The following is a 13370-nucleotide window of genomic DNA, read 5'->3' as shown; positions in this document are numbered from 1 at the left end:
GTGTTGATTAGTCCTTAGATACATTTTCTTGCAAGTAATTTGAGTGCTAAAATAAAAAATAATATTTGCAATTGGCTGCTGATGTTAGTGGAAGGAAACTAAAGCCAGTAAGTAATGATATTAACACCCCACATTCATGGTTGATTCTTCTTCTGCATTAAATTCATACTTCTCTACCTCACAAGTGTTCAGAAGGCCAAGCAACAAGGTCCTGTACTTGGGCCAAGACAATTACAGCCACAAATACAAGTTGGGTGGAGAATGGCTTGTCAGCAGACCTAAGCAGGATCTGGGGATCTTTCTTGTTGAAAGACTCAACATGAGCTAGCAGTGTGTGCTTGCAGCCCAACAGAAGGCCAGCAGTATCCGGGATAGCATCAAAGGTAATGTGACCAGTGGGTCAAAGCAGGTGGTTCTATCCTACTCTGCTGTCATGAGACCCGGTCTGAAGTACTGAGTCCAGTTCTTGGGCTCCCAACACAAATAGGACATCAAACTGTTGGAGTGGGTCCAAAGGAGGGCCACAAAGGTGATCAGAGGACTGGGGAGCCTCCACTAGGATGACAGGCTGAGAGTTGTGGCTATTCAGCCTGGAGACGAGAAGGTTCCTTGGGGCAACTTATGGCAGCCTTTCTGTACCTGAAGGAAAGGCATACAAGAAAGCTGGGGAGGGACTTTTTATTAGGGCTTGTAGTGAAAAGACAGGAGGAAATGGCTTTAAACTCAAATAAGGTAGCTTTAGACTAGATATTAAGAAGTAATTCTTTACACACAGAAACCGAAAGAACATCAGACACAAATTTGTCAGGACCTGCAGAATCAAGAGAAGGCTGAAGGTGTTCTTGGATTGCATCATTACTGGTGATTATGTTACCACTGTGAGCTGGAGTCAAAGTGACTATCCATGTTGTGACAACATATGAATTCCTTACCAAAGAATAAGTTCAAGACACAGCTCTCAGTTTGTAAAGAGATGTGCACCAGGGGGTAGGAAAGAGGCAGTCGCTGATGCTTCTGGATTTCCTGGAGCCCAAACAAATTGTCTGCTCTGAGTGCTGCGTCATGACTCTGACTACATTGAAGGCTTGAGCTTCCAGATGTAGGCCAGATGGATATTACTTACTGGCATATAGCATAGTTTATTTCATAAGATTTAACTGTGGTCCCATGTCATATTAGTTGAATGGCAGAACACACAGAACTGATAAATGAAACAATGCAATGCCTTGGACAACTGCAGTGTAAGTCTAGGTTGGCAACTGAATACAGTAATTATTTATCATTTTCTCTGCTACCGATGTTGAGTACTTGAGTACCTTTTTGGGGAAATATGTCAGTTTTGAGAAATTTTCAAGCTAAAGAGCAGTAGTTGAATAGTTAGTCTTTCAACTCTGTTAGCATTTTGATAGCACTTGGCTATAATTTCAGAGCTCAAGTATATAGAAAAAGAATCAATATCAGAATATACTGTTCTATCAATTTGTCAGTCAGTGAGTAAATATTTGGGGCATCATTCTTCTGGAAGCATCCAAAGGCCAAAGAGTACAGAAGAGGCACTAACCAAGCTTGATAAGATAGAAGAAAGTTAAATAAATAAATAAATCCAGCTTCACAAAAATTATGTGCTTAATTCTTCCTGTACAATTTAGAAATTGCTCTTCTTTGTCTCCATAGTGCTTAAGTAAAATTTAACAGTATTTAGGAGTGTGATGTTTTTATTACAGGTTATTTCATACTGGCTACTTACTTTTCAAAAATCTCTGTGATATAGTACGACCATTGTTTATAATACAAATTGAAACTTGAGAGCTTTTCTAAGAATCTTGCTTTGCTTTACTTAATAGTAAGTTTTGTTATGCTTGTGGTAGCATGAAGAACTTTTTACAGTGAATTTCCATGAAAGACAAGTTTCTTCCTTCCCCTCTGACCACTTGGGCTCTGTCAGAGTCTGAATCAGACAAGTTGGCTAACTGGTTATCATTTTAAAAACAGGCATTTTATATGCCCCAAATCTGTACCTGAAAAATCAACATTGAAAATTTTATTTATAATTAGCTTAATTAAGTAATTTTTTGTTTCAAACGACTCATATATTTCATCTAAGTAGTAGTAGCTTGGAGTAAACATATTCTGAAATAAAAACACACATTTGTTAATTCATCTTCTGTCCCAGTTTTATACCTACTGCTGTTTGTCTTGGTTCAAATGTACTTTGTCATTACTCATGTATGATTCATCATTCTTATTTGTGATCCTTCCTGCAGCATCACTAAGTTCATTCACATGAATACAGATTTTGGAAAAATATTCCTCTTTGAATATTTCGCGTTTTCACCCTTTTTTTTCTTCATGTTACCCAATAATCCTATATTCAGCTGCTAATGAGTTATTGAACTAGTACAGTAGGTGGTAGGTACTCTGTTTGACAGAGTCTGGTAACATAAAGAGAACAAAATGTCAAGATCTACAAACTTTCCAATTAAACGAACAAAATAGATAATGGTTCCTCTGTTCTTTATTTTAGAACTCCTTCTACCAGTGGTCACCTTTCCGCATCTTCACAACCTTCCTCATAGTACTTTACTTCTCAAATTATGTATACACATTGGTGAGATGGCCATTATGTCAACTTTATTTCTTTGTTTGTTTCATTTAGGCTCATGCACAGTTAGTGCGGGAAGTTGATGTAGAGAAGGTGTCAACTTTTGAGAACCCGTATGTAGATGCAATAAGAAGCTTATGGAATGACCCTGGAATTCAGGAATGTTATGACCGAAGACGAGAGTATCAGTTATCAGATTCAACTAAATAGTAAGTACATGATGGCTACAGCTATATCTCACTCTGTCTCTTGCAAAGTAATTTTCACTTTTTAGCTTTTTAGCTACTTGTACACATATGCAGCACAAAAGTACACTTACCGAATATAATTTAAGAGCTGCTTTTAAGTAGTGGATTGCTTCTAGTTTATTGGTAAATGTGTATTTCCCAGAATAAAATTCAGGTACCATTCAAACTCCAAAGTAAAATTCTAAGTGACAGTTTCTAAGTAGAAAGCCCTTGTTCTCCTATGTTCCTATGAGATACATTTGAAAGTGCAAGCCAGGCAAAAGTACTTTTGTGTACTTTAATGCAGGAAGCGCTATCAATTTCCGTATGATTCATGAAAAACAGAGTCTTCTAGGATTTCTCTCTACCCTTTTTCTTTCATTATTTTTTTTCTCACAGGCTGCTTTTGCAGTCGTGGCGGTGAGGCAGGCAGTATGTTTTATTGAGCTGCTTTTCTTTTGTGGAAAAAAGGCCAAAATGTAAAAGAACGTATCTGTCAGAAAAGCATAGAAATAAAAAGTAGGGTAAGAATATTTTAAAATTTACCTGTTGTAGATCAACAACAATAAAAACGCTTGTGTGAGAAGAATTGGTATCAAATGTTGAACTCTTGCTTTTGGGTGAAAAATGGATCTATTTAGTACTATTAAAATTAACAAAATTAACTAAGTACCTATGGAAGCAAATTGGTAGTATCAATGATTTGCCAAAAGTAAACATACAAATCAGTGGGTTATTTTTAAAGCTCAAGAGATACAGCAATTTATTGTGAGGTTTGCAAGTTTGCTGGTTGTAGGTAGAAGATGGTGTAGCAAAATGTTAGAATTATGAATTATTATATGAGACCTTACAAGATCCTTTAATATATTTATGCTTGCAAGAAAAATGTCTTCAAATAGTGAAGTCCAGTAAAATAAATTGACAGAAACAAAAAATACAGCAAATGTGTTTAGCAATAGAGTACCCAAATAGAATCCGCTATTTTAGTCCCTGTATCACAAACCAGCTGAACAAGATGCTTAAAATTAACAATTGGGATTCACAAGACAGTAAAACAGAAGTAAGCATCCAGTGCTGATTGACTTTGTGAGACAGTAGTTCCTTCTGACATGTTGTTTGAAGCAGAAGCAATGATTTTTTGTCCTGTTGTATATGATCTAAGCATATGCACTGATATGTCTTATATTATTCATTCATCCCTTGCATGATTCTCTCCTCATATATTTTCTGTTTTTGCAGGAATTGTATTTTCAATCTGTTCTCTTTGTATTTTTTCCCCAGAGTTATTATATGTAGGCTTTCTCAATCTCTTCCTCTATGTTTTGTATTTCTGTTACCGTTTCTCAGTAATGTTCTAATGTATCTTGTACTTTTCTGTACTTTCTGTTGTCCTTTGACCCGTTTTGTCATTTTTATTGGTTTTATATCCACTGCTAGTATCATGGAAGAATGCATCATGTGCATTACCAGAAGAGAGAAGGATAAGATGTAAGAGAAAGTTTTCTGATCCTTGGCAGTTGATTTGAAATTCTTGATAGCTCAGCAAATGTATTCTTTATATTTTTTTTTTTTTTACCATTGAATGCTCCAAAAGTTGGATGTTCCTGTAGGTTTTAAAAGTAATTTCTAGACTTACTTGCGGTAAAGTCAAGAGTACATTAGATAAATAGATTATTAACTTCTTATATACATTACTTTGTGACTTACTTATTTACCACTAAACCACTTCCCCTTATGGCTTCAGAGGTAGTGTTCACACTATGTAAACCAGCATCACAGAGAAGGTAACCTTAAGCAATAGTTTTGTGAGCTGAGATCTTTCTCTGTGTGCTGTCTTGGCAATATCTTAACCAAGGTTAAGGAAGCAGGCTTTTCTAGTTTGCTGTATAAGGATATCAGAGAATGACTGTTTAGCAATTCTTCCTAGCTGTGTTTTATAACATTCCAGAGAAATAAATATAACTCCTCCTAAATTCCTCAGTGTGTTGTCTGCACCAGTATTTAATACCCTCATTTGGTTATCTGTGCCAGATATGTAATGTTCTACTTTGTTATTCATTCATATAGAGAATCCTTGAAGCTTTTTCTGTGTTTTTTGCCTTGAGCAATATAGTTTCACCTTATGGATTTATTTTTGAGAAGATGCTTCACCATCATGTTGTACTTGCAAAAAAATCTCAGGCTGGAGAATGACTGGAGTAAGGTGCTTGTTTGAAGTGTTTGTTTGCCCTGTATTTCTTCATGTTGAAGATGTTTCAGGACTCCATTCATTGAAAATAAATTAAGTAGGTTTTAATGGTCAGTTTTCATTACGTGGTGCAACTCTCCGAAGTGGTAGATGTTGAACTGGGGTATGGTGAAAGAGACCTGTACTTAAGTTCTTGGAAAAGATTATGTACACCAGAGAAGTTTTAACCAATAATAAAGTTAGAAGTCACACCTCTTTGCCTATTTTCTGTATGAGAAGGGCATGTAGTAAATACAGAGCAAGTCAGTCTACTTCTGTTATCCTGTTCTTTCTGTTTGCTTTGTAATACACACAAAAGGTACATTTGAAACACTTATCATTAAGTCTTATCATCAGCACCTTCATGGCCTGGCTTTCTCGGAAACTGGCTGTGGATTTGGACCTTGTCATAGGCTATGTAAAGTGCATTAAAAATAATTACTTCTCTCTCAATGCTGACTAGGAAACAAAAGGTTTCCTTTGTTTCAGGTCAGTGTGCAGATCACCAGTGTGCTACGAGGCTGTAGCAGTTTTTCTTGACGTCAAGAGAGAGCTACTGTCAGCTGCTCATTACACACAGATTACCTTGGTAATGCACCTTGTGCCTGTTGCTATAGCAACCTCCTGGAAAATTACCTCAGCAGACACTAAAATTCATTTTTATAAAACTAATTACAGGTATAATTAACTTTTAAAACTAGGTCTTCACTATAGATGTAGTCAGATCTATGTGATTTGACATCTTATTTTCAAAGTAATTTTATGCAGGTTTTGTTTGTTTCAGTAATGCTTGCCAGAAAAAGTGCTGTTTGGGTGAAGAGGCCGTATAACTACAAAATGTCTCATCAAAGTAGGACATTTCTTAGCAGGTGGCAAAAATCAGTTTGCAGTGCCATGCAGTTCAGACTTCTGTGCAGTTGCTGCTCACCACAGAAGTGAGTTTTCAGTTCATAACACCAGTTACTTGCTTTTGAACTAGGTCACAAAGCATTTGCCCAGCTATTTCCAGCATCCATCTCATTATCAGTTTTTAAAATTTGAATTTAATAAACTAAGGAAACATCCCCCTTTGGCAAGTGCTGTCTGCACTTTTTTGGTGGAAGTTCTTAATTATGACAAGTTTCATGATTCAAGAGCACACGTGCGTTAATTTCTAGCACATGCTGAAGTGTCATTTGTATCAGAAAGGCTGATCACAGAGTTTGTGTATATGTGCATGCAGTAAAACTTTTAAGGGCTTTTTAAAAATTACTACTTACATTTTTTAAAAATACCTTGTGCACTTTTTTTATATAGGTTTGTTGTTTTGTTTTTTTTTTTTTTTGTAAGTGTGCAGGATTTTTTTGCCCGTGGGTGTTTGTCATTATTTTTCTTAGGACAGCAAAAATTAGGTAAGCGCTTCAAAGCCACATTGAATCAGGCTTGTAATAAGCAGATGAGGAAATGTAGAATAAAATCCTTCTTTTTCTTTATTCATCACCTATCTGAATTCAGACACTCCTAAGATATTTCTCATAACTCTGGCTTAACAAGTTATGTCTTGTCTGTAGATAAGCCGCTGGAGGAAGTAACTCCACCCTGGCTTCCTGCTGGAGGTTATGGACTTCCTACATCCCTGTAAAATAAACTAGCTTAATTTGTACAGTTTTAATAGTATTTTTTCACTGTTCAAATAATTTTGAGAGAAATGTATTACAAAGATATTGTGTAAGTGAAAAATCTGGCAACTGGGTAAGGGCGCTGTCTTCAGGGCACAGATGCAGCTGGAGTGGAGCCTGAGCCTGCACAGCTGTAGATAGAAAAGAATTTGCATTCACCAACATGTGATGTTCTTTGATGTTCTTATTTAAAATTGCTGGCTGGTGTTTTCTTTAATTGTTTAATAAGCTTGAAGATGTTTAAAGCATATGCATACAGTTATGCCATTCCCATGTTAATCAAAGAGTTTCTTTAAGCCACAGCTTTAAATTTCCACCCCTCTTGCTATGAATAAGACTCAAAAACATAGGTCTTTATTGTGTCAAGGAACTAAACCATAATAAACTAAATAATTGCAATGAAAAAATTTCAATTTTACAGGAATAGCTGTTCCTACTATTCATGTAATGATATATGAAAATTCTGTGTGCTGGTAGTATATTTTTTTTAATAACAACGGTATTTCAGTTATCTTTTTTTTTTTTTTAAGAGTGCACTTTACATACCACCTGTGTTTTGTCTCACCGTTTTGAAACAGTGAAATCAATTAATGCTTGTGAAACTTAATGACAACAGTGTTAGGAAAATAAATAAATAAAAATGGTCATGTGTCGCTTGAATAGCTTCAAGGAGCTCAAATGTTTATTTAATATTATCCCTTTAAATTATTGCCAGTCTAGAATCAACCTGATGTATGTGACAGTATATCTTAGCAATATCCCTGCTGCAGTCATGGTTCTGACTTACAGTTACCAGGCTGAGGCTAGAGACCACCAATGAGGCTTTCCAAAGTGGTGCAACAAGGTAACTGTATAAATGGGCCAGCTACCAGTTTCTGCTGTCAGAAATATAACTATAGCATGTAGTGACTCACAGTGCTTCCCAGGAGCCTTCAAAAAACTTCAAAACTGATATTGTGGATGTGGAAGGTTAAAAGAAGACAGGCAGTGTTTCAAGACCACCATCAGTTTCCTATTCTGGTGGTTACGGATTTCTTGTATGTTTTTCCCCCCCAACAAGTAGATGGTGTGTTTTTTGGTTAAAGCCTCTAAGGGCAGATGAAATCCTCAAGTTCTCAAACCTTTTTAATTGGCAGAAACTAATTAGTATTCTGAGAAAATATTTTTGGAGTAACAGCTTATGAATATGATAAATAATATGAGATGCATGGTTCAATACATCTTTCTAAATACAAGTGACGTTCTCACATTCAATTTTTTTTTTTCAGATTAATCTTTCATGAATAAAATCATGGTGAGGAAAATTTGTTAATGTTTTTGTCTCTCTCCCTGACCTAACTGATCAGTTCTTCAGTACTTTTGCTGTAAGTCAGAACTCAAACTGCTTTGTTTCTGTCTTTCAGAAACAAAGTTTCTGTTCAGGATGACTTGTTTCCTCTATTTAATAACAGATCATTCAGAGCATCTATGAATAGTATGGGTTTTTTTGTTTTGTTTTGTTTTTGAAGAGCTCCCTCAGTAGTAACCATGAGGAAAAGAACACTAGGAGTTTTGTGATACCTCATCAAGGAGTCCATTGCTGCCCTTCACTACAGAAGGATACAGAATCAGGGCATTCTTAGGTTAATTTATTGTATCAGTGGTTAGCTCTAGATCATTCTTGTGAGTAACCAGACACCGAGAACTTCATTTGCTGCAGCAGTCTTTCTCCCAGATGCCCGTAATGGGAGAATCCCTGCTGTCTGGTGCACTCAATTCATGAAATAGCCAGCTCCTGTAACCGAACAGGCCATCACCATCACACATTAGTACTTTTTTTTTGAAGCTTCTCTCTTAGGAGAGCTCCCGTACCTCCAGTATATTGCTGCTTTGTGATTGAAAGCCACCATTAAGCAGAAGAGTTTCGTGTTGTAATTAATGAACTGCTTTACAAGCAGTTTTATTGCAGTTTTGGATTACTTGCTGACTATCTGGGAAGTGTTCCATGTACATTACTTAGACTTATTAACTTGATTAGAGGCTTCAGTGTGATTGCAGAAATTTCAGATGCTAGAGGTCCCACCGTGGGATTACTGCTGCCTTCCAGTAACAAGACAACTCTGGAGAGCTCTTTAATTTGTCAGTGGATTTTTTTCTTTTTGGTGTAATCATTATTTTTTTTTTTTACTTAATCTTCAAATATTGCTGTTTATCTTTCATTCATTTTGTATCTAGTAAACATACATATACACTTACTGAACTGATACACTATATCAGATTCATACTATCTGTATGTCTATGTAGATTCTGAAGTCTGAAAAGGAAGGAATAGGTTATCTTGTCAGTTAAAACCCTGCAAGTTTATATTTCTTATGTATTTTATATTATTTTTATCTGTAAATTGCACAGAACTGAGTAACAAAATCTGAATCTTTGGTGATTTTGCATGTGAAAGCCAAGCAGATTTTAAAAGGACAGAATATTTTTGTCAAATTTACTTGAAGCTATGGAGGTGTACAGGAAGGACAAGTGTAGCACATTATACTTTGTCCCCTTCTTTATGCCAACAATTCTCCTTTTTTGTTGCACTTCTTCCTATCCAGCAGCTGACTTCTACTCCCAAATCTTCCCTTCTCTTTTCCTCAGTCAAATTATGGTGTCACTGTCTTGCATTCCTTTTGTTTCTCCCTGTTTATAGCTATCTTAATGACTTGGATCGCATAGCAGATTCCACCTATCTGCCAACTCAGCAAGACGTGCTTAGAGTTCGAGTTCCAACAACAGGAATCATTGAATATCCCTTTGACTTACAAAGTGTCATTTTCAGGTAGGAAAAAAGTTCAGCAGTTATTTATTTATTTATTTATTTATTGCCTTAATTATGCCACAGATAGGATATTGATTAAAAGTGCATTACAGAAATGATTCTGTGCTTTTAAAAGTAAAGCTTGTTATTTTATTTTTATGGTTAATTATTAAGCTGCTGATTTTAAACATATCAAAAACGTAAAAGACAATTTGGTTAGTCTTTTTTTTGAAGACACTACTGATAGAAAATCTACAGTTAATATTTTCCAAAAAAAATTAACAAAGTTTTGTTCTGAGTAATAATCTAAAAATATAATCACGTATCTAATTAATGTTAATTATGGGATGCAAAATTACCTCCTGTGTAGCTGATGATTAGCAAGAAATCACTCTTCTGAAGAGAAAGTAAACCTATTTGAGTGCAAGTACTGTTGCTTAAAAATAATTATGCGTTTGCAATTGCAAGTTAGACATCCTAAGGGTTGAGCTACACTATGACATGGAATGAAGTGGGAATACACTGCCAGCAAATTTGAGTTTTCCTGTTGGCTATTAACAGCTTCAGTAAATACATGTTGTATTCTATGTGTACTCTTAAGTAGATAATCTTTGAGAAGTTTTAAATTTTGACACTTGTAATTTTTGAAGGGAAGAGGCAGATCACCTATTCTGTGCACATGTGTTTCTGCTAAATATACAGGGTATACATTCCAGAATCATGGTTCAGTATCATGAGACTTTTGCATCTCAGAAATCTAAAGATTTTGAGACCCACAATGACTTAAATATAGAAATCACATCAAAGTAAAAATCAAATATGGTTACTTGCTACTTATAATGCATTCCATTAAACTTTAATCTCAGTGGAGAGATTATTAAAAGGAACAAACCAAGTTCTGTTTTTTTTCAACTGAATTCCTTTTTGTTTTGTATGTGGCTGTGTGTTTATCTCTTATGGTATTCATGGAGCTGATGTGGTTGTTAATTTTGCAGAATGGTGGATGTAGGAGGCCAACGATCAGAAAGAAGAAAATGGATACACTGCTTTGAAAATGTCACATCTATCATGTTCCTAGTAGCTCTTAGTGAATACGATCAAGTGCTTGTGGAATCAGACAATGAGGTAAGCTATAAGCACAGAGCACCAGTTTTGAAGAAAAAATACTTCAGCCTGTCACAGATGTTTTCCAAATCAATCTATAAGCAGTCATATACAACTACATGTAATGGAATGAGAATTACTACGGAGATCAAAAGGCTGAGCCATGTTGGGGAGGATTCAACAAAAAGGAATATTGTTGAATAAAGAAAAATATTCTTAGCTATTTGAGCTGTTAGTTTTTAGTATCAGAGACATGAAAATTGGCAGTGAAAGTGAAGACAAAATGTATAGATTCCTTTCTAGAGCAGACCCAACAGTAATAAATTTCACTCAGTTGACTTAAAGCATAGACTACATTGGCATGTTTCCTAATTGTATTTCATTTCAAAAAATAGAAGAAACAAGGAAGTATTAGTTGGTGACCTGTGAGCTGAAAGGACAAAGCATATTAGTATCCAGTATTTTTGATGCAATGATGTAGAGGAGAAAGATGATTTAATGTTTGTTTGTTTGTTTTAATTTTCTGTGGACAATTTTTGGTTATGCATCAAACGTCTATGAGTTACCTGCTGTTCATGCAAGTCTATTATCATACACTTAAGAAATTTAGGTGAAAAAAAGAAAATATTTTAATTTCCCTCATGGCTTGTATACATACTGATTTCACTGTTATGGCTGATATAGCAAGGTAAGTGTTCCTGGACACATTTGTATGCTCAACTTTCTTCAGGATGAATTTTTTAATAAGTTCTGGGAGCAAGCACTGAAAGCTTTTATGCTTACAGACTTCTTCTGAGAGAAATATATGATTACATTAGTTTTACTATCAACTCTATCATTCAAAGCTGAATTTTCAATAGAAGTTGGTCTTTAAATGAGCAGCTGTCGTTTTGTCATAATAATGTAATTAGCACTAACTTGGTCTCTTGTAATTTTGGAAGCTAAACATGAATGTAAAAAGATAATTCAGTCAGATTCAAGCCAAGAAGTGTCTGGTTCTGTCTTTTCTCTGGTTTGTGTTATTGCTTAATAGCTGACACAGGTAACACTGAAATATTCAGCATTTCAATCCTACAAGTCAAAACAAAGTATATTGAAAATGATTTAAAGAATAATTTGCTACAGTAATTTTCAAATTCTATTCTAACTTTCCAAAATAACTGAAAGAAGGTTTAATTCTGATTTTACATTAGATGTGTCCTGTTCTAGTTAGGTGGTTTGCTGAAACTCTTGTTCTTCTGTTTGATCAGATAATATAAGCTTGTGGATCATGACTTAGAGCATCCATACTTTTAAAGGTGGAGCAATACCTTCTTGGGTTGAATCATTTGAAGTTTACAATTTTGCTTTATTCTTATAAGCTTGAGCACAGTCACGTGGCATATGTGGGACAAACAACGGTATCAGGCCTAGCCAGCACGGTTTCGTGAAGGGCAGGCAGGTCCTGCTTGACCAGCCTGATTTCCTTCTGTAACCAGGTGACCCACCTAGTGGATGAGGGAAGGGCTGCGGGTGTAGTCTATGTAGACTTGAGTAAAGCTTTTGTCACTGTGTCACTGTGTCCCCCAGCTTTTTTTTTTTTTTTTTTTTTTTTTTTTTGAGAAGCTGGCAGTTTGTGGCTTGCTCAGATGTAGTCTCAGTAAAAGCTGACTGGATGGCCAGGCCCAGGGAGTGGTGGTGAACAGAATTAAATTCAGCTGGTGACCAGTCATGAGTTGGTGTTTTGGTGGGTCCCGCACTTTGTTTGCACAATCCCATACAAGCAGAGTGTCTGGAAAGCTGCACAGAGGAAAAAGATAATAAAATCATACAGTCACAGAATTCTTAGAGAATTGAAGGGACCTTTATAGGTCACCTAGTCCAATTCCTGCACTGAACAAGGACATCCACAGCTTGATCAGGTTGCTTTGAGCCCCATCCAGTCTGGCCTTGAAAGTTTCTGGGAACAGGGCATCCACCTCATCTCTGAGCAACCTGTTCCAGTGCCCCACCACTCTCACTGTGAAAGACTTCTTCCCTATATTCAACTTAAATCTACCCTCTTTAAGCTTGAAACCATTTCTCTTTGTCTTATCACCACTGACCCAAAGTGTCTGTCCCCTTCTTTCCTGTAGCTCCCCTTTAGGAAAGACCACTGTCAGGTCTCAGGTCTCCGTGGAGCCTTTTTTTTCTCCCGGTTAAACAGCCCCAGCTCTTTCAGCCTGTCTACATAGGGAAGACATTCCATCCTTTGGTCATTTTTGTGGCCTTGCAGTGGATGCACTCCAACAGGTCTATGTCTCTTCTACACTGAAGATTCCACATCTGGACACAGTACTCCAGGTGAGGTCTTACCAGCACAGAGCAGAGAGGCAGGTTCACTTCCCTTGACCTGCTGGCTACGCTTCTTTTGGTGCAGCTCGGGATACGGTTGACTTTCTGGGCTGTGAGGGCACATTGCTGACTCATGTCCAGTTTCCCATCCACCAGTACCCTAGAGTCCTTTTTGACCATATGACAAGCAGTTATCAGAGAAGATGGAGGCAAAAAAAATTGTTGAGTATCTCAGCCTTCTTGTCTGTTGATACCGGCTTGTCTGTGTCACTCACTAGAGGGGTACACCCTGTTGGACTTTCCTTTTCTAATTGTCTCTGGGAGCCTTTCTTTCTCTTATCACCCCTTGCTGGGCCTTGGCTTTCCTGACCCCATCCCTAGACAGCCTAGCAGCTTCTTTATACTCTTCAGTGGTACCTGTTCCATTATGTGTGCATTTTTCACTTGCTCTCAT

The 13370-nt window shown here is 36.6% G+C and overlaps 1 protein-coding gene across 1 annotated transcript in view; it reads left to right on the top strand.

The window, feature by feature from the left end:
- Positions 1-13370, top strand: part of LOC125686805 (guanine nucleotide-binding protein G(q) subunit alpha) — a 112431-nt gene that overhangs the window by 83295 nt on the left and 15766 nt on the right. Inside the window, exons 3-5 of the mRNA XM_048931250.1 lie at positions 2657-2811; positions 9392-9520; positions 10495-10624. Of these exons, the coding sequence (XP_048787207.1) occupies positions 2657-2811; positions 9392-9520; positions 10495-10624 (414 nt within the window). The remainder of the gene's footprint in view (positions 1-2656; positions 2812-9391; positions 9521-10494; positions 10625-13370) is intronic.

Source organism: Lagopus muta, chromosome Z, assembly GCF_023343835.1.
Source record: "Lagopus muta isolate bLagMut1 chromosome Z, bLagMut1 primary, whole genome shotgun sequence".
NCBI lineage: Eukaryota > Metazoa > Chordata > Aves > Galliformes > Phasianidae > Lagopus > Lagopus muta.
This window is presented reverse-complemented; position numbering and strand designations above follow the sequence as displayed.